The sequence below is a fragment of the Polypterus senegalus genome, chromosome 7 (assembly GCF_016835505.1).
Source record: "Polypterus senegalus isolate Bchr_013 chromosome 7, ASM1683550v1, whole genome shotgun sequence".
NCBI classification, from domain to species: domain Eukaryota; kingdom Metazoa; phylum Chordata; class Cladistia; order Polypteriformes; family Polypteridae; genus Polypterus; species Polypterus senegalus.
The window spans coordinates 59,381,278-59,403,414 of NC_053160.1; the positions used below are offsets into that span (position 1 = coordinate 59,381,278).

Below are 22,137 nucleotides of genomic sequence, written 5' to 3' on the forward strand. Positions count from 1 at the left end.
GTACTTCTGGGCACTCCAGGTAGGTTGCAGCTCTGGAATATGAAAGTACTGGAGGATAATGGGTTCCTGGTAGCTTCACGTTGATTCTTCTCAAATCTTTGGCAGCTAATTTGCGTCTTTTGTTCTCAACACGTTTCTTGCGACCCTGTTGACTATTTGCAACAAAATGTTTGATGGTTCTGTGATCACACACCAATATCTTAGCAATTCCAAAAGTGCTGCATCCCTCTGAAAGACTTTTTACAATTTTTGACTTTTCAGAGTCAGTTAAATCTCTTTTTTGGCCCATTTTGCCTGAGGAAAACTAGCTGCCTAATAATTCTGCACACCTTGATATAGGGTGTTGATCTCCTTAGGCCACACCCTCCCTCATTACACAAATACACATCACCTGACGTGCTTAAATCCAATAAGCATTCAAGTTAATACAGCTTGGAGTTGGAATATACGCATTAAAAATGATGATATGGTCAAAATACTCACTTGCCTAATAATTGTGCACACAGTGTGTATATCTATCTATCTATCTATCTATCTATCTATCTATCTATCTATCGATCGATAGCAAAATACCCGCTCTTGGCAGCGGAGAAGTAAAAAGAAAAGGAAACATTTTAATAAAAACGTAACATGATTGAGAATGCAATTGTTTTGTCATTGTCATGAGTGTTGCTGGCATATATATATATATATATATATATATATATATATATATATATATATATATATATATATATATATATATATATATATATATATATATATATATATATATATATATATATATATATATATATATATATATATATATATATATATATATATATATATATATATATATATATATATATATATATATATATATATATATGTATATATGTGTATATATATATATATATATATATATATATATATATATATATATATATATATATATATATATATATATATATATATATATATATATATATATATATATATATATATATACACATATATATATATATATATATACACATATATATATATATATATATATATATATATATATATATACATATATATATATATATATATATATATATATAATATACATATACACACACACAAATAAATAAATTGATTTTGTGAATATATAAAGTAATATATAATATATAAAGTCAGCGCTGGAATATATAAAGTCAAAACCTGAATATATAAAGTCAACATCGGAGTATGTAAACTCACTCCTGAATATATAAGGTGAAAGTCAAAATCTGTTGATTGAAACGACTCTGAACTGAACTAAGTTAACAAAAACGTATTCAGAAAAATAAATAAAAAAAACACTGTTCGGTTAATGTTTTGAAAATGATGCATGTGCCCTGCCCAGGATTGGTTCCTGCCTTGCGCCCAATGTTGGCTGGGATTGGCTCCAGCAGATCCCCGTGACCCTGTGGTCGGATTCAACGTGTTGGGAAATGGATGGACATTCCAGCGCTGACTTTGTATATTCCGACGCTGACTTTATATATTGAAGTTTTGACTTTATATATTGCAGCACTTACTTTATAGCCTGTATTCCGACGCTGACTTTATAAATTCAAGATTTGACTTTATATATTCCAGCGCTTACTTTATATATTCTGAAATATTTCAACGCCGTCTTTATTTACTCAGGTTTTGACTTTATATATTCAGAAACAAGTATTGACTTTATATATACCAACGCTGACTTTATATATTAAAGTTTTGACTTAATTTATTCCGACAGTGACTTTATATAATCAAGTTTTGACTTTATATATTTGCGAATGACTTTATTTATACAAGTTTTGACTTTATATAGTTAAATGTAGTCATCATTGCATAACTTTTTCTTTACCATAGAAATTTAAAGACTAAATTCAACTTCCATTCCTAACAAAGATATTTCTGGCTTACTAAATAGAAGCTACTTATATCCAAATTGAGCTATTGAGCTGTCGCCTGCCTGCCTGAATAAATCACCCTCGCTTCGCTCTTACTTTTTTCCGTTCATTTAATCATGGCTAGTGGCGGAAAAATTATATAATGGAAGGTGGATTACACTGAGTATGGCTTTAACAAAACAATTATTGATGGTGAATCGATTATTCATAAAGCTTCAATTGGTGATCTGTTTTTCTGTGTTAACCTCATATTTTTTCATACTTCTTCTCAAACCAAGGGTGTGCGAGGCTAAAATGAATCCGGAACCGCTTATCAATGTAATCGGTGTACCAGGAAATCATGCATTGACAGAAGTTCCCCTTTGCTTGTGATTAAATGCGTGATTTTAACGCTTATGGAGCACATGCATCAAGCTTCTCAGCTGTGCTTGTGCTAAGAAAAGGAACTATTTTAAAAATAACACGATTGTCAATGTAACCTTTTGTAAGTAGTGCCTGGAGGATTCAGTGTGGAGAAACTCTAGACACAGCGTGTGTTTTAACTTGTGGTTTTTTCTGTGAGTATTTGGTGGCAGTGTCACAAAGTCGAAACACTGCGTTAGCTGCGGAGCGCAGCTCAGAGCGAAATCAGATGAATGTGAGGGGAGATGATGACGTGACTCCCCCACCCGCCTTAACTGTTAATCCCCCACAAACACAGTCTCTCGGAATTTGCATAAGCACAGCCCCTCACCTGCAATTTTAACTTAGTTACAAAGTGATCAAAACTCTCGTTTATATCCTGCGTCCTCTCATTAAACTTGTATCCCGCGTTACCCGTGGGCATGCCAAACACCAGTGGCAGCCTGTCTATGAACTTAATTTAAAGTTTAGGTTTACACCGTGCTTTGTTTCCGAGGTAGCAGCACTCATGAATATGGTTGTATATGTCACTCGCTCGCTTCTTATTGTTTCTCTGCCTTCTTTTGTCTTTAAATAATAATAACCAAAATTTCAACATAAAGTGCAGTTTTTCTTCTTAATAAAAATAAGGCAGAAACATAAACGGTAATTTGACCAGCTGCACCTTTAAACTCTGAGTAACCTTAGCCAAAATTATTTTGTACATTAGGCTAAAACAATGTGATCATTGTACATTTTATAATTAGATGTAATTAGAATTACTAATGGTCACGGAAGTCCAATGATCCCCAGTAAGAGCCACAAAGTCCGCTTTCTGTAATGCATCTAATTTTGCTTGCTTTTCAGTGTGCACAAAACCATGCTTTTATCAAGGCTTCCGTCGGGTAGTCTTTTGAAATGAAATTTTCCTCCGATCAGTCGTAGGAACACGCTTTATTCTGACTCTAACATTTTTCTAGCTCTGATGTGTGCATCAGTGTAATCGATGTACCAGGAAATCATGCATTGACAAAAGTTCCCCTTTGCTTGAATTGAAAGTGTGATTAAATGCGTTTTTTTTTAACGCGTTTTGGAGTACATGCATCGAAGCTTCTCAGCTGTGCTTGTGCTAAGAAATGGAAACATTTTAAAAATAACGTAACATGATTGTGAATGTAATAGTTTTGTGACCGTTATGAGTGTTGCTGTCATCAAGGATTTGATTATAATTTCTTTCAATCAGGTTCGTATTTGGACAGTTTGTACAAAACCACGCTTTTATTAAGGCTTCCGTCGGGTAGTCTTTTGAAATGAAATTTGCCTCCGATCAGTCTTAGGAACGCGCTTTGTATTTATTATTCATAAAGCTTCAATTGGTGATCTGTCTTTCTGCGTTAACCACATATTTTTTCATACGTCTCATACCAAGGGGATGCGAGGGTAAAATGAATCGGAAAGCGCGCGTACATACTCAGTGCACCCCCTCTCGGGAATCGGACGTCCGCGCTTAGAGGCTGCGTCTACCATTGTGCCACGGCGTGTGGTTTGTCTATTTGAGAGTATGTAGATCGGGATATATATATATATATATCTATATCTATATCTATATCTCTATATCTATATCTATATCTATATCTCTATATCTATATCTATCTATCCGTGGTTCTCAGTGGAGAAGTAGTGTGTTAAAGAAGTTATGAAAAAGAAAAGGAAACATTTTAAAAATAACGTAACATGATTGTCAATATACAGTAATTGTTTTGTGAGTGTTATGACTGTTGCTGTCATCAAGGATTTGATTTTCATTATTTCTTTCAATCAGGTTCGTATTTGTAGGATGTGTTGTTTTCAAGTTACATTCCGTGTTTGTCAATTGTTGTAAAGATAACGGGTTTCATTCATCGATTCGTTTCTTACTGCATCAATAAACAGCTCGTCTTCCTCTTTATCTAAGATGTGACACACTGCGTGGACGGGTTTTTTTTACACTGTCTTCCTTTAGCGGGACATTGACTTTTTCCACCCCATGGCTGTATTTAATGTTAGCTAAGACCCGGCACTTAAAAGTTTCTCTTTTATTTTTATCTATCTATCTATCTATCTATCTATCTATCTATCTATCTATCTATCTATCTATCTATCTATCTATCTATCTATCTATCTATCTATCTATCTATCTATCTATCTATCTACTGAGTATACTTTATACATGAAATATATGTTGTCGTACCTTGCATTACTGAATAACCTTTATGGCACAATAACAGTTCAATACTTTACATGGTCACTACAGTATTTGGATTAAATAATCTTCATGTGGGAAAAGTCTGACTCGCATAAATAAGTAGAGCCGAATAATGCAGTCAAGGAGGTAGCACATTTCCTCATGTTTGGGTACTTTTCCTCTATGAATAAGTTCCAAAACTGTCCAAGAGCCCCAGACTTCAGCTGAATGTGATCCAGTAATCTGAAAATTTCATTCTCCACTGTAGAGGAGTTTTAGGTGAAACAGTGTTGCAATTTTTGATGCGGGTGAATCACCCTCAACATCTTCCCTAAATGGATAGCACTTAAATGTAGCGATTGGCTCAAGTAAAGCTGAGTCTTGAAACCCTCTGTTAAACTCTGACAGGCAATTTTCAATCTGCTATGTAGCGTATGCTGTCAAGTTGAGCACACGCCTTCCATTGCGTCTTCAGCTCTAACATGAGGTTTTGGATGTTCCTCAAATATCACCCGGAACGATGCTTTGTCTGTCTGCCTTTGTTTTGAATTCAGCCGAGTGAAAAATGACAGCTGTCCGATTAACTGCGATTTTAGTTCCTTCTCCTTTCTCTTTCTCAGATCGCTTTTCGGAAGGAACTCGGTTTCGTAGTTTTTATGAACAATTCGAAAATGCCTTTCCACATTTTCCTTCTTTGGAATAACAATGATAGATTGACAGATCAGACAAACGCACTTCGATTATGACATTGTGAGAGAAAAAAATCCTCTCCCAATTCCACATTCAGGCTATACCCTCCGCAAACAGTTTTTTTAAAAATCCCTTCTTTAGTTGATATAAATTGGAAGGCTAACTAGATCACTTAGCCAGAGTTTTGCAGTAACTCACGCGTTTGATAGTGCGTGTGGGATGACCAGTGTGTTAGAAGAAAAGAGATCTCAGACTGGCCGCCCTGTATGTCAATCAAGTGGCAAATGCTATTGGCAGGATATATGATAAACGCAATCTACCTGCACTACCTTTGTGATCTACCGGTCGATCGCGATCGACGCATTGGGCACCCCTGTACTAGAGGCAGGCAGATTAAATAACATTCTTAGGCTTATCTCAGAAGTACTTGTGCTGTTACGCTGTTATGCTTTCATCATCGAGTATGTTCATTTACCAAGTATCAGTTTGTTTTGAAATCAATATGATTTTTACATAAGCTCGCACCAACTAATTGCACAGTGTTTAAAAACCTAGGCTTGTATGTTGAAAGGACAGAATCCTATTGCTACACATCTTTGACATGCCTGGTGTGACTTTTTTGCCATTTTTGGCCATCAATCTATGCTTAATAACCAATGATGGCAAACTGAAATCATTTTTATAAAGCTTTGTGAATTTATAATGGAAAAATTCTAATTCATAAAAGTATTCAGACCCTTAATTCAGTGGTTTGCAGAAGCCCCTTTGTCAGCATTCAACTTGTTGGGTCAGTCTCTACAAACTTTGCACACATGGATTTTGGCATTTTATACCATTCTACCTGGCAGATCCTCTCAAGCTCTATGAGGGACATTCCAAAAGTGCATTTGCTTTAATAGGAATTAAAGAGAGAATCTACAAATTTAGTTTTCTCAGAGACCTTATTCATTCTCTATGTCTCCACATAATCACTACTAACCACAATGTACTTTTTGCGCTCTCTGGATCCATTTTTTTAAAACACTTTTGAAAATCATCTTTTTTTTACCTTTGCAAGCTTAATCACCTTTTCTCAATCATCAAAGAATTATTCATGCAAGTTGTCTTTGATTTTGAGAATGAGCCAGATCAGGCGAGCGGCGTGGAGCATCCAAAAATTAATCCCAGAAGAACTAATGAATAGGATGGTCTTGGTGGCTTGATGTACAGCAGCGCTGTTGTATACTGACCAACAGTATTTTTTGGCACTAGTTTAATACAAATATATTATTACTAATATGCTATTTACAAATTTTGTTTACCCGTGATGGGTGAACTGTATGGATTTATCATATTACAACTAAATGTACCTTTCAAGTGTTATTACAACATTTGTCCTGCATTAGTCTACCACTCCCCATGCTGCACTACTACTAGATCCTTCTTAACTATTGGCCCAGTTTGCCTTTCTCCTTGAGTTTGCCACCTGCCCATCACAGCTGTTCTTTTTGCATCAGCTGCCTATTTCTGTACTTGTCTGCTCATAGTACTTTCATTGTCCAAAACAGTGGAATGAATTTGCTTGAAAAATTCTAAGTTAGTACAAAATCTCAAACATGAATGTGGTATTTCACATTTTAAAGTTTGTGGCTTGAAACAAATCTGATGAGCTCTTAATAGTGCTTACATTGTTAAAATTGATGACAAATTGACATTATACAGGTAAATTAATATTTGTTTAATTTAGAAACAAGCTAAGCAGTTGATTAGCCCATCTTTATATAGGTTTACAGGGAAATTGTCACATCTAAAGCTGGTACAGTGAAATTCTTACTTGCCTATATATTCAGTGACTCCTTTGTTGTATATGGAGTAATGATTGAGAACACTTGGTGAACATGTTTGTAATATGCAAATTACTTCCAGGGAATTATGGGAAGATAAACTTGCAGTAAGTTAAACTGCTGTTTTGATTGTTGTAAAATTACATACCTAGTTGTAAAGCTACATACATGTTTAACTTCCTGATGCCTTTTCGAATACTGTTTTTACCACCTCCAGGAAATGAAATGTTTCAAATTAGCAGCAATTTTTCTGTCTTAACTTTGTAATTTCTGAACTCTTATTAGTCACAAGTGAAGGCGGGTTATGATAACTTAAGTACAGTGGAAAACGTACAAATCGGTTTACGACCAAAAAGTTTGCCAAACTTTTGCATCTGTTCATGACCACACACTCGGTATACGAACAAGCCAGTTTCCCTTTCGGTTTGGGCGCGCCGATGATTTCCGCACGTGTTCAGTCTCTCTCTGTGCATTTCCTGTGGAGAAAGAGAGAGAGAGAGACACACACACACACACACACGGTTGTGTTAGCACTTAGCTTAAAATACTTGCAACACGAAATGACTTAATTATAAAACTTTAAGCACTGATCTTAATAGCTTTTAATGCAAACATTAGTAAGAGAGTAATTTTAAAGCAAACATATATCACTTTGACATTGTTCTGGTCGTAAACGTAAAACTGTTTGCTTCTGCACAGATTATTAATATTGTATCAACCTACCACCACAAAGCAGGGTGCTTCCTGTGTAGCTGGAAAGTGGTATGCAAGCATAGGATGCTCAGAGTGCCGAGGTGGTGAGCACAGAGAGTTCCACTCTGCCCATACTTGATACAAAGCAGCAATTCAGTTGCTGAAATGAGGGATTGAACAAAAATGGGGACACTTTTTCTTTAAGCAGCATCTGTTGTTGAAGTGCTGGGGGCTAGGTTGCATATGTGCGGGACAGTGGACTTGTCGGCTGCTGTGCTTGCACCTGTCACTGCAGTAGCATCTTGCTTAGGAGAACTCATGAGGGCTCAAAAGTATCATAATTCTGTTAGTATCCTGCGGGCCAGGCCACAGTTTGCCAACCCCTGATCTAAATCAACAATGGAAGATATTTCAAAAACAGGAGTTAACCAATAGTAATAATTTTATTTATTATTACTGTTGTTCAACAAAAAAGGTACTGTTGCTGCATACCGTTCCATACTGTCAAAAAAAAAAAAAAAGGTCTTGTGTATACCAAGGAAACCTGTATTCCTTCCTTTAAAAACCCTTGTATGACATTAGCTAATTGCTTCCCTTTATCACCCACTATCATCCCTCAGTCACTGCTCAACTTGGCTGTAACCAAAAGGATGAATGGGACTGGACTGAAAAAACTGATTATTATCCAAAACTGAAGTTTGAACAGGGGTGCTTTTAGTCAAAACATTGCCAAGATAGAAATTGTCTAAACTGAGGAAGACTGTATACATCAAAAGCACATATTCACCTTGCTAATAATGAGGACTGACTGGTCACCAGCTGATCCATCAGTTGTAACTTTGCTGTCAATTGAGGACACTGTATATGCAAAACATTTGAAGAGAAACTGCAGTACCACCTGCAACCTGAAGGTGCAATCAAAGGCAAAGAAGGAGACGAGGTCTTGAATAAAGAAGTAAAGTGTGCTAAAGATTCCTTCATGTGTCTGTTTCTATAGGCGAAAAAAAAGTTTAATTAAGCTTTCGTAATTTTATGTTTTGTGGTGTTTGCTATTGTCATCCTTATATAGATAGTTACTGGCATACGGTATATCCAATTTCTGTTATCCTTATGTTTTAAATTAATTGTATAATTTTATTTTAACAAGCATGTCCAAGTTATTTGTTAGAGTAAGTCTTTGGCCACATCCAAACCCCAACAGAGAAAGGGAAAATCTTTATGTAGACTTTAACCGATTTACTAACCATGTTCATAAATTGTACAGATCTCTTTCAATTTCTGGCATACCGGCTGGAAACTCTCACTCAACCTACATTTATCTTGGGGTGTCTTGTTGATTATAATTAAGTACCAGCATTGCCAAAGGTAAAGCTAATAATTAACTGAGTGGCCATACATACACCTTATTAGAGTTCCCCATGAAGCATTGAGCGTATCTAAGCAACAAAACACAGTCAATAAACTTTGTCTCTCCTGAAGTAACACAATAACACTTGCATGGCAGATCAAAAGTGATGCACAGTACTGTTAGAATTGCAGTAGACTTGTGCGTTAATGGAATGTCACTGCTCATGCTTAACAAAAATAGCTTTATTCTTGCTAGATGCCTTTATTGTAATATAGGTTTAGTAAATTACATTAGGAATATTGGCCACTGCTGCAAATTGCTCTTTTATGTTGGAAAAACCATGTTATGTTTTATGTATGTACACCTACACCATACAAAAACTGAATGTAGCGCTTCATTATTTGGGTAAGTACTTCCAGCACAGCAGGCATGATGGAGTGATGATCAACTGAAATATTTCTAATCTGTCGGCCTGTTACCGGAAAAGTGACAATAGGTACTGTAGGTGATAAACTGATTTTATATAAAAAAAAAAAAAGAAAAAGTTCTTCAGTGCAGATGTGCAACATTGTCCCTATTAAAAGGGAACTAAAATTTAGTTTTTACATAATATTCTTCACTTTTGAGGCTTCATTTGTTTGTCACTTAAATACACAGCATAATTACAGCTTGTTGATATGAATTACTGTATTTTACACATTAATTGTACTTTTAGCCTGTTTGGTGGCATTTCCCTTCTTGATTAAGGGAGTCCTCAGGATATCTCATTATGTATATGCGAATATTCCAAAATCCGAAATACATCTTGTCCCAGGCATTTTGGAGTAGGGATAGTCAGCCTGTATTAATATTGCATTATTAATAATTTATGTATTCCCACACCTTTTTTTCTCTTGTGTTTTATTTGATTTTTAGAATACATTTATTTTTATCTGGATCAGAATATTTGTAAAGGAACATAATATGTTTATGGTACCAGTATTTTTAGTTTAACATTCTGGGTTTTCTGGGAGCTTTGTTATCCACAAAAACTTTGCTTTCTACAAACTAATTATTTGCTTTGCTGTACATTTGGGTTTTTTGAGTATGGTTTCATAGTTAACCATAATGTAATCAATATTATTCAGAGATTTAAGTATTGCTGTTTGTTATTCTATCATCATTGTTAGAGAAGGTGACTGTTGTGCCAGGAATGGAAAAAGATTCATAACATAGACCGGGAGATACAGGTTACCAGAAATCAGGGTCAAAGTGCAGGTGGGGGTTGAAACCAAAGTTAGTTGAGGGGAACAAAGTCCATTGTGCTGAGGAAAAGAAGAGGTGAATGAAAACTACTAAGATTCTATATTTCCACTTAAATCACTGTTAACCGTACAAATGATTTGTATATGTCCAGAATCTTTAACAATAGGGAGGACTTGATGACTTCTGGCTTTCCCAAACTAGCAACAATAAACCAAGCACAGACAAAATAGCAACACCCATGAAGAACAAAGATGGTACGTATCAAGGCATGAAATAATTGTAATGCTATCTGACAGACTTAAAATTCACAAAATAATAACATGAATTGAGTCCTCATCAATAAAAAAAAAAAACTCTAGGGGAGAATAAATTAAGAAAATACGATTACTCCTCGAAAAAATAAAATAAAAATGAACTGTACTGGACCTGATACAAAGTCAAAGCGAACTTTATTGTCATTTCATACAAGTATACAAATAGACGAAATTGCGAAGATATGATACACATTGATAAATAAACCACTTCAGTTTCCTCTATATTTCCAAAACCAGTTGGAAGTGGAAAGCATCCAAGTTCTGCATAACATAATCTTTCTTTTATTAAATCTCGTATATTTTGGGGGTAAAAAAATGTGCTGATAATTTTGTAAATTTCAGTTACTAAACCGCTGGACTTCTTTTTAACTAACTGAACCCTTAGTGATTCAGATATGTTGACTCGTTCTGTTTTTCTTTTGAGACAGAATATTATTTCCTATATATTCTCTAATTTCCTTCTTGATTTATCTTTCATTGGGGGTACATCACCACTGGTAATAGTTCAGATTTTTTCCAAAAAATTATGTATTCCATTCTTTAAATTTATACTTGTTTTCGTGTTCTTGCAAGAACTCAAATCAATATAACTTGTTTCTGAGACTGCCACTTCATTATTTTTTATTAAGTCAAATGATTACTTGAGTACTCTATAAGGAATGGCTGTATTGCTCGAACTGCAGATTCTCTAGTTTGGGAAATGAGCTCATATCTGTGCTTCTCAGCCTCATATTTTCATTGGAAAGGGTGTCTGAACGCTAGCAATGAAGGAAGAAAAAAAAAAGCTTGCAGGCACTTTCTGAAATAGTCTGTTGTGTACAATATTTTACAGAGGGAGTTAAAGTTGTAGGTTAGATGGTATCATGACTTAATTATGAGGAAGACATCCATGTATTATGGTTTAGTTATTGTTTCTGTATTAGTTTTAATCTTAAATTACAATAAATATTCTGTTATTTCAAATCTCAAAATTTTTCATATTTTTATTGATAGAAGTATTTAGATATTTGTAGTAAAGCTGCATTAATTCAATTATAATAGTGACAAAACTTTTCATTGATAGGCAGTAATTGTTTATCCTTGGCTATATAGAGATTCTTAGTTTCTGTTTTCTATTTAAAGTCATTTTTCAGATTTATTTAGGAGACATTGCCTAAAAATTGTTTCATGCATGCTACAGATATTAAATGAATGATGCATGAACTGGAGTGGCTAACTAGATGCTGTTAAGGAAATTTTAAGGAATGAATGCTAGGTTCCTTGTATTGTATTCCACTATAATTGATGCCTCAATCACATTTTGATGAAAGGTTTTAATTAGCAGCCATGTAGTCTTACAGAATTCTTGTGGGATTTCATTGTGTAATGGATATTTTAATTTGTTAAAACACACAATCATGTAACCAATACTTGCCTGTTGTTTTCAGCATTCTGCATTGTCATGCATTAACAGCTGATAGTAGCCTGTTTTCTTTGTTGGAATACCCATCATTTGTTTCACAACTTTCTTACAAATCGCTTTTGTCATATGGAATGTGTATTAGGCATTTTGCATTGTCTGTTTTTTAATTTAATTGGGATTTGTTTCTATAGAACCACATATCCATACATTGGAGAAAAGCCACAAAAATCTATGAAAGACATCAATTTTTCAAGCCAAAAATGTTATGAAGTTCTGCTCTGCATCTTGAGATTAAGCATGTCATAGAATAGCGTATCTATTTGTTTTGAGATGGAAAAAGAAGTACTGTACAAATAAAACCACTGTTGTGAGATTCACCCATTTCAAAAGGAGACTAGCTGTGAGTCTCATGTCTTCACCAACTTCCCTGTTTGTCTTGCTGTGTGGTACCCCTGCTCTCTCTCCTCTTTAGGCAGCTAGACAATAATAAAGGAAAACAGTCACACTTATGATCATATATATTTTTTCACTGTAGGCAACATACTTCTTGCTGTGGTTCGATTGATAAAGCTTTTGTGTTCTTCAGTGAGACAGAATATTGAGCTTGTTTAGCAGGTAATAAAGTGACAAGAACTTACTAGAATGGTAGAAAGCCGCTGTGGCCTTTCATTCATTCATCCATCCATGCATCTTCCTAACCCACTTATCCTGGGCAAGGTCGCAGTCCAGTTGTAGGCTATCCCAGTAAGAATTGGACACGGTATGAACAATTTTTGAAAAGGGCTCTCTTCTCTGGTCAGTCACAGAGTGAACATATGCAAACACACTCTATAGTATCAAATTATCAATGTCAATTCACCTAAGTTCAATATGGATGTTTTAACATATGCAGAGTGAGGCTGTCATTGATCTTTTACAGTGCCAGGCTCTGCATGAAGTCTGTTTATATTTACAGATTGAATGGCACTATAGCTAAAGGATTTACTCATTCAAAAATATGATGCTTAGTTCTTTTATCATTATATCATCACCAAGAGCAGTTCATCTTGCATTCAAAAAAATAATGGTTTGTGCCCCTTCAACCTACTTTATGGTGCTATTTGCCTTTTTCTGATGACACAGTGGCATACCCCTTTAAAAAAATCTAAGGGTGTTATTAATAATACAATGTAATGTTATCAGTTCAGTTCAGGTGTTTTTGTTATGTTTACAAAGTATAATGAAACTCCTGTGTGCTCAGTAACATTCTTACCACAAGAAAATAGAACTAAGAATCTGTGATAAAATGATTTCTGTTTCCATCCATCAGCACAAGGATAAATGAAAATCTTTGCTGCTTCAGAGTGAATGTATTTTTAAGGCTTTTTTGTCAGGTATGGATGCAGGATTACATAGAGCTCCATTGTAAACTACTAGAACAGAAAAGGTATTTTTAAAATTTTTAAGAAACGCTTCACTTTAGAAAGCAATTTTATATGACAAATTAACGTATTCTATGATTATAAAGAATTAAACCTGAAAACACCAAACCTATCTTTAATGTCTGCTCTTTTGCTTCAAGACAGTGGACAAAAAATGTTAGTAATCTATGCTTTAAGCTGTGCAATCTTATAAATTTCCCCCAAAATATTGACTGATGCAATTACAGAAAAGCATTTTTGAGTTTATATGTGCAAATTATTTTACTGATTGTGACTTTGCTTCAGGGCATAATTTGAATACACAATCATACTGGAAACAAATTCATGTTGTGTTTAATAACCATTGTGTAAAGCAGCAAAAGGTATTTGTTTTATTAATGGATGCTACCATGGTGAGAAGTGCATTGTCTGTAAACAAAGATTAGTTTACTCTTATTTCTCTAGCTAGCTTGTTTTGTGTTGCTTTCATTGTTAATTTATTAAAGTATTTCAATTGTAAGAGTAGGACAGATTATATCCTGGGATAATATTACCACTATACTGTAATAACTTATAGTTGCATGCAAAATTAGTACAGATTAAGTACACACTTTGTAGAAGATTTTGATGTTTGTAGACCTTATTTATATCACATGTTTTATACTCTGTCCTCGGCTGTCTTGAGTTGCCCATATCCTGTATGTATGGTATGTATGTATGTATGTGTGTGTGTTCATGTGTATGTGTATAAATAAATAAATAAATAAATAAATAAATAAATAAATAAATATATATATATAGAGAGAGAGAGAGAGAGAGAGAGAGAGAGAGAGAGAGAGAGAGAGAGAGAGAGAGAGAGAGAGAGAGAGAGAGAGAGAGAGAGAGAGAGAGAGAGAGAGAGAATAAATATATATAGATATAAAATATGTGTATAGTATTTATTTTATAACACATTCATTCTTTCTTTTTAGGACGAATACATCAGGCAATGGTTACATCTTTGAATGAAGATAATGAAAGTGTTACTGTTGAGTGGATTGAAAATGGTGATACCAAAGGCAAAGAGGTAAAAACAAAATTTACATTGTTTTGTAAATTTATATATGAGGACCCTTCTCACTCATACGCCATCCTTGGGGCGTATCTTACATCCGCTTAGCCAGCGAACAAGAGAACTACTTAACGGATTTAGATCTGGCTTTTTTCTATAATTTGCTTGAACATTCCGGTTGATTTTGCAACTTCTCTCATTGCACCAAGGTTCGTAGTTCGCTTGCAGGAGCGATATATTTGTGCTAATCTGAGACAGAGGCTGCGGGCCAAGGGAGGGGGAAGCATAACGTCAGGAGTAGGGAGCCAGGCAGGGCCCTCCTCGCTGTCCTGTCCATCTCCGCGGGAGGTGCCATGGGGGATGGCTAGTGTGTGTGTATGTATATGTGTATACAGTAATCCCTCCTTGATCGTGGGGGGTTGTGTTCCAGAACCCCCCGTGATAGGTGAACATCTGCAAAGTGGTTAATTTTATATATTTTAAGCCCTTAGAAACTCTCCCACACTGTTTATACATATTCGCCGAACAGTTATACAGTAAGCCCTCGTTTATTGCAGTTAATCCGTTCCAGACTCTACGCGATAAATGAATTTCCACGAAGTAGGATTCTTTATTTGTAAATCTAATATTTTCGCAGTGAGAGCATAGAAAACCTCTTACGACCTTCTAAATACGTTTTTTAACATTATTAGAGCCCTATAGACATGAAATAACACCCTTTAATCACAAGTTTAAACTGTGCTCCAAGACGAGACAGAGATGACACAATTAAAAAATGGAGTGCGCATCAGGAGCAGAGAATGTCAGAGAGACAGAGAGAGAGAAAAGTAAACAATTAAAAATCAATAGGGTGGTTGGGCTTTTAAGTATGCAATGCACCACGATAAAGCGGCCGCAAGGAAGGGATCAATGTGAAGGTAGTCTTTCAGCATTTTTTAGAGGAGCCTCCGTCCGTATCTTCTAAGCAAACAGCCCCTCTGCTCACACCCCCTCCATCAGGAGCAGAAAATGTCCGAGAGAGTGAGAGAGACAGAGAAAAGCAAACAATCAAAAATCAATACGTGCTGTTAGAGCATTTAAGTGTGCGAAGCACTGCGCGGGAAGCATATCGTATATCAGTAGCCAAGTTTCCATCCAGTTTTTTGCGACGTTTTGTTATCGACAAACAGAATATACATAAAAAATGTGCGAAATTTGCGGTCTCCAGCCTGTTTCCATCCAACTGGCTTTTTATCGATAAAATGGTGTGCGTGATGACGTCATCCCCCCAAAACGAACTGTCGCATAAGTTTTGTTGTATCGCGAAAAAATATCTGCCCGTGAGCCGTTTCCATATATAATTTTGTGTATGTCGAAAATTATCCACCTTTTGTTTTCCACGTTACACCCCCTCCACTAAACAAAGAAACAAGGAAATGGAGAGATTATTTAGACAGTTTTTTGAAATTTGCCAGCTTACTGTTATTTCAGTTTCACAAATAATTGGAATGGTACATAATATCCGAAGACGACAGCAGAATGAAGCAGTTGCTTGTCCGATAGCCCTAGAGCTCGAAGAAAGTACCCCAGTGTGACGAAACCCACGGGTATGGGAAAGACGACGGAATAAGACCTTCTGGGAGGAGGTGGCGGAGAGACACTTTACAGAAAATCTCTGGCTGCAACATTTTAGAATGACACGGCCAACGTTTGAGATGTTGTGTGGATTCATCAGTCCTGATGTTGCGCCAATCACAGGTTGCCATCGACCACCGGTTCCAACCCAAAAGCGGATTGCCATCGCCCTTTACAAGCTGGCAACCTGCGCCGAGTATAGAGTAGTTGGAGAAACTTTCGGGGTTGTTAAAACTACCGTCCATCGATGTGTATATGCTGTGTGCACCGCTATTAAAGAAAAATTAATGCGGCGTTATATCAGACTTCCGACTGTAGCGGAGGCCAATGAAATTGCATACCGCAATTCCTTGGTGCATCTTGTGCCACAGATTTACGGTGTGCTGGATGGCACGCATGTGCCTATTCTTCCCCCGACAGAAGGCTACCGCGATTACATTAATCGCAAAGGGTGGCCATCTATTGTTCTCCAGGCCCTTGTTGATGACAGGTGCATGATACGAGACATTTGCGTTGGCACTCCTGGAAGTGCCCATGATGCAGCTGTGTTTGCAGCATCGGATCTGTACAGGTGAGCCTACCTTTCAACATCCCTTCTCTGCGATAACAACTGAATTAGTACTGTAACCTGCTTCCCTTAAGGTTTTTAATTAAAACTGAAATTTGAATTAATACAAAATAACGACATTTAATCAAAAAAAAAAACTAAAGTTAATATTAATGAGAAAATTTCTCATATATGCTAAAACATCTGCCATTTAATAATAAGAAAAAAAATGTTTAGATAATGAAACACACGGTTTATTAAATATTTTGACTGGCACAGTAAACTACCTTTGTGGTTTTTGTATTATTTAGACATCCTGAGAGACACCCCCAGGCTACAGTTAATGTGGAGTGAGTTCAGGTACCCCTTTTAGTAGCAGGAGACCCAGCCTATCCGCTACTGCATTGGCTCATCACGAGAAATAACGAGGCTCTACATCAGACCATGCGAACCGCTCCGCTATTCTCGTTTTGATTGCACGTGATGAAAATGTATCATGTGACACATTTATTTGCGTTAAAGCCCTTTTTTTCTGACAAAAAATGTTTCCAATGTGGTTTTTGCGACATCTGAAGTATCGATATGGAATTTATGCGCTAAAGTTAAACGGAAAAATATTATGTCGACATGTACAACATTTTATCGATAATTAGCATTTCCATCAGCTAAAATTTGAAGCGCTAAATATTTTTTCGCAAAAACTCCTTGGATGGAAACCTGGCTAGTGAGGAGTTTTATTTAATATGTAATACGTGCTCTGATTGGGTAGCTTCTCAGCCATCCGCCAATAGCGTCCCTTGTATGAAATGAACTGGACAAACAAACTGAGGAAGCATGTACCATAAATGAAAAGACCCATTGTCCGCAGAAATACGCAAACCAGCGAAAAATCCGTGGTGATATATATTTAGATATGCTTACATTTAAAATCCGCGATGGTGTGAAGCCGTGAAAGTCGAAGCACGATATAGCGAGGGATCACTGTATATCTCTAATATATATAAAGCAGAGTCTATGTATGTGTGTATGTATGTTTGTTTGCCACCATACAAATCTGCACTGGGCGTCTGATCGGCACCAAACTGGGGATGGGGCTACTTTGTGACCAGGAGAAGGTCATGGGGTATGTTTCAGGGCACCTTTTCACCGACACCACGTTCAGCACACATCCCTGTACTTATCATCGACAAGATGGCCGCACGTCTTTACCCATGTTTCTTTAAATTGCCAAGAAATGGCGGAAGTGTCCAAGTATGAGAAGGCCGACTTCTTTGATCAGGTGAAGGGGAACTGCTGTATGGATGTAATACATGAACGACCCAGTGTGCGTGACCGGCTGACACACCCATGTTTCTGCACGTCACACTCCCACATGCACTGATAGTGCTGTCTTTCATTCACCAATGTTATCTGCAAGCACGTTTGAACAGATGCTTGCCTTAAAAAGACAGCATCCTTCCCCCACCATTTTCCCCAAACGCAGAACCGTTGTATGTCACTTCTCTCTGTAGTTACCATCGCCAATGTCCTTTAGATGGCATCACGGTTCAACACAGACGCTCCTTAGAAACAAGGTTTCAGTGCTACTCTTTCTCACTGGCTTTCTGTATTTCTGGTGCTATTTGTTCACTTTCCGACTCACAGTACGATTTCAGTGTTACTCTTTCTGACTGACTGGTGCTATTTGTTCGCTTTCCGATGTATTGTAAATTACATAAATTAATTTCACTGTGGTGCTTATTCCGTATATAACACATTATAATTGTCCTGCTTTTCGCTAATATACCCATGCCACCGAAAAAAAGGCATAGAATTGGAAGGTCCACTTCAGATGCCACAAGAAAGTCTATTTCAAGGGTGTCTGAAATGGCACAGCAGACAGATTCCAGAGTGGAGAAACTTACAGTAAAATGTGAATCAGAAAACTGTTTGTTCTATTTCTATGTTCTGTTTCTTTCATTTGGGAAATTCACCGGTTATAGATTCTCGGGCAACGCCGGGTACTCCTGCTAGTATAATATATAGCCTGCTCAAAAAAATTAAAGGAAAACTTTAAAAACACATCAGATCTCAATGGAAAAAAATTATGCTGGATATCCTATACTGATTTGGACTGTGTAATGTGTTAGGAATGAAAGGATACCACATTGTTTGATGGAAATGAAAATTATCAACCTACAGAGGGCTGAATTTAAAGACACCCCAAAAACCAGAGAGAAAAAATGATGCGGCTGGCTAGCCCATTTTGCGGAAATTTAATTGCAGCAACTCAAAATCATGCTCAGTAGTTTGTATGGCCCCCAAATGTTTGTATGCATTCCTGACAAAATCGGGGCATGCTCCTAATGAGATGACGGTTGGTTTCCAGGGGGATCTCCTCCCATATCTGGCCCAGGGTATCAATAAGATCCTGTACAGTCTGAGGTGCAACCTGATGGCGTCTGATGGACCAAAACATAGTGTCCCAGAGGAGTGTTCTATTGAATTTAGTTCAGGCGAGTGTGGGGACCAGTCTGTGGTATCAATTCCTTCATCCTCCAGGAACTACCTGCGTACTCTTGCCACACGAGGCCGAGCATTGTTGTGCACCAGGAGGAACCCAGGACCCACTGCACTAGCATAAGGTCTGACAGTGGGTCCAAGGATTTCATCCTGATATCTAATGGCAGTCAAGGTGCTATGGTCTAGCCTTTAGAGGTCTGTGCGTCCCTCCATGGATATGCCTCCCCAGACCATCACTGACTCACCACCAATACCGGTCATGCTGAACAATGTTGCAGGCAGCCTAACATTTTCCATGGCTTCTCCAGACACTTTCACGTCTGTCACATGTGCTCAGAGTGAAGCTGCTCTCATCTGTGAAAAGCACAGGGCCCCAGTGGTGGACCTGCCAATTCTTGTATTCTATGGCATATGCCAATCAAGCTCCACAGTCCTGGGCAGTGAGCTCGGGCCCACTAGAGAATGTTGGGCCCTCAGCAGATGGCTGTTAAAGTACCACTTTTAAATTTCAATAAAAGTTTCTATCATGATCTATGATTGGTGCATTTATGTTGTTAAAATATACTCAGTAGGTACGTTTTATCAAATGATGACTCATTTTTTTTTTCTAGCGTACTCTTTAAGCTTATTCTTCACCATACTCTTGTGTTTATCCTTGGGATTTCTAATGCAAGATGTTAGTGTCAGTGTAATGAGAAGATCAGATATGCATATTTAAACAGTCCAGGAGACAATCAAGCCTAGTAAACAGGAAATATTTCTTTCAATAAGTGTAATATGTACAAATCAAACTAATGTCCTTTGGTCTCTTTTGGCTGGCTCCCATTAGGGGTAGCCACAGCGGATCATCTTTTTCCATATCTTTCTGTCTTCTGCATCTTGTTCTGTTACACCCGTCACCTGTATGTCCTCTCTTGCCACATCCATAAACCTTGGGCCTTCCTCTTTTCCTCTTACCTGACAGCTCTATCCTTAGCATCCTTCTCCCAATATACTCCGCATCAATCCTCTGCACATATCCAAACCAACGCAATCTCAATCTCGCGTCTCCCAACCATCCAATTTGAGCTAATGTACTCATTTCTATCCATCCTTGTTACACCCAGTGCAAATCTTAGCATATTTAATTCTGCTACCTCCAGCTGTGTCTCCTGTTTTCTGGTCAGTGTCACCATCTCCAACCCATATAACATAGCTGGTCTCACTACTGTCCTGTAGACCTTCTGTTTCACTCTTGCTGATACCCATCTGTCACAAATTACTCTTGACACTTCTTCACCCATTTCACCCTGCCTGCACTCTCTTTTTCACCTGTCTTCCACAATCCCTGTTGCTCTGTACTGTTGATCCCAAGTATTTAAACACATCCTCACCATTTCACTGGCTTCCCTCTCATTTACACACGTATTCTGTCTTTTTCCTACTGACCTTCATTCCTCTCCTCTCTAGAACATATGCTCACCTCTCTAGGGTCTTCTCAAACTGCTTCCTACTCTTGCTGCATATCCCAATGTCATTAAGCAAACATCATAGACCACAGGGGCTCCTGTCTAATCTTGTCTGTCAACCTGTCCATCACCATTGCAAATTTAGCTCAGCCTTCAACACAATCATCCTTCCAAAGCTGGTTGTAAAATTGAGCAGGTTGGGCCTAAACACCACCCTCTGCAATTGGATCCTGGACCTTGACAGAGAGGCCCCAGTCAGTTCAGATGGGCCACAACACTTCCAGCATCTTCACACTGAGCACTGGAGCACCGCAGGGCTGTGTGCTTAGTCCACTGCTCTTCACCCTGCTGACTCACGACTGCACAGCCACGCACAACACCAATCACATCATCAAGTTTGCGGATGATACGACGGTGCTGGGACTGATAAGCAAGGATGATGAAAGAGCATACAGAGATGAGGTGAAATGGCTGTCCGCATGGTGTGAAGACAACAATCTATCTCTCATTGTCGAGAAGACAAAAGAGATAATGGTGGACTTCAGAAAATCACGTCCTGCCCACATCCCGCTCAGCATCAACGGTTTAGATTTGGAGATTGTTAGGAGTACCAAGTTCCTCGGTGTGCACTTAACTGAGGAACTTACTTGGACACATAACACCTCATCATTAATCAAAAAAGCCCAGCAAAGACTACACTTCCTGAGGTGGCTGAAGCGAGCACATCTTCCCCCTTCCATCCTCACCATGTTCTACAGAGGCACCATAGAGAGTGTCCTGACCAGCTGCATCACTGTCTGGTATGGCAACTGCAACATATCCAACCGCAAGCCCCTGCAAAGGATAGTGAAGACAGCAGAGAATATTATTGGGGTGCCTCTCCCTTCACTACAGGACATATTTTACAAACGCAGTGTCCGCAAGGCCTGCAGCATTGTGCAGGACCCCTTACACCCCTCACATGGACTTTTCACACTTCTGCCATCCAAGAGAAGATACTGCAGCATCAAAGCCAAATCTGCCAGGCTGCAGGAGAGTTTTTACCCCCAAGCTGTTAGACTCCTTAACACCAGGCTGCCCCCTGGGACCTTCCACACGGCCTCAACCACCACTAAAAACAGAACTTTTAAACATGAAAACCACTGTCCTGCAAAGATGAGTGTGCATGTAGAAAAGAACTGAAAATCTCATACTGACCTTTAAGGATTTTGAACTCTTGATATCCTTATGCTATGAAACATTCTGACCTGTCATTGTTTACACACGTCTTCAACTATTATCATACACTGATAATTTCTGTATTATCTATATCTATTATTTATTATTTATTTATTTATTATATTACATATCTTACACATCAATATTGCTGCTACTTCTTTGTCCTATCTTTGCACAATGTCTTGTCTTGTTTGTGTTTTAATTTTAAATTTTTATTCTATTTTTAATTTACTATTTGCACATCATGTTGTTACACTGTGGACCCCGAGCTTCGCAATTTCATCTATCTGTATACTTGTATATGGTTGAGATGACAATAAAGTTCAC

At 37.4% G+C, this 22,137-nt stretch overlaps 1 protein-coding gene across 3 annotated transcripts in view; it reads left to right on the forward strand.

The window, feature by feature from the left end:
* kif2a (kinesin family member 2A) overlaps positions 1–22,137 on the forward strand; it is a 146,304-nt gene that overhangs the window by 21,404 nt on the left and 102,763 nt on the right. For all 3 annotated transcript variants that reach the window (XM_039758702.1, XM_039758703.1, XM_039758704.1), the window contains exon 2: positions 14,402–14,496. In XM_039758702.1, coding sequence (XP_039614636.1) covers positions 14,402–14,496 — 95 coding nt within the window. The remainder of the gene's footprint in view (positions 1–14,401; positions 14,497–22,137) is intronic.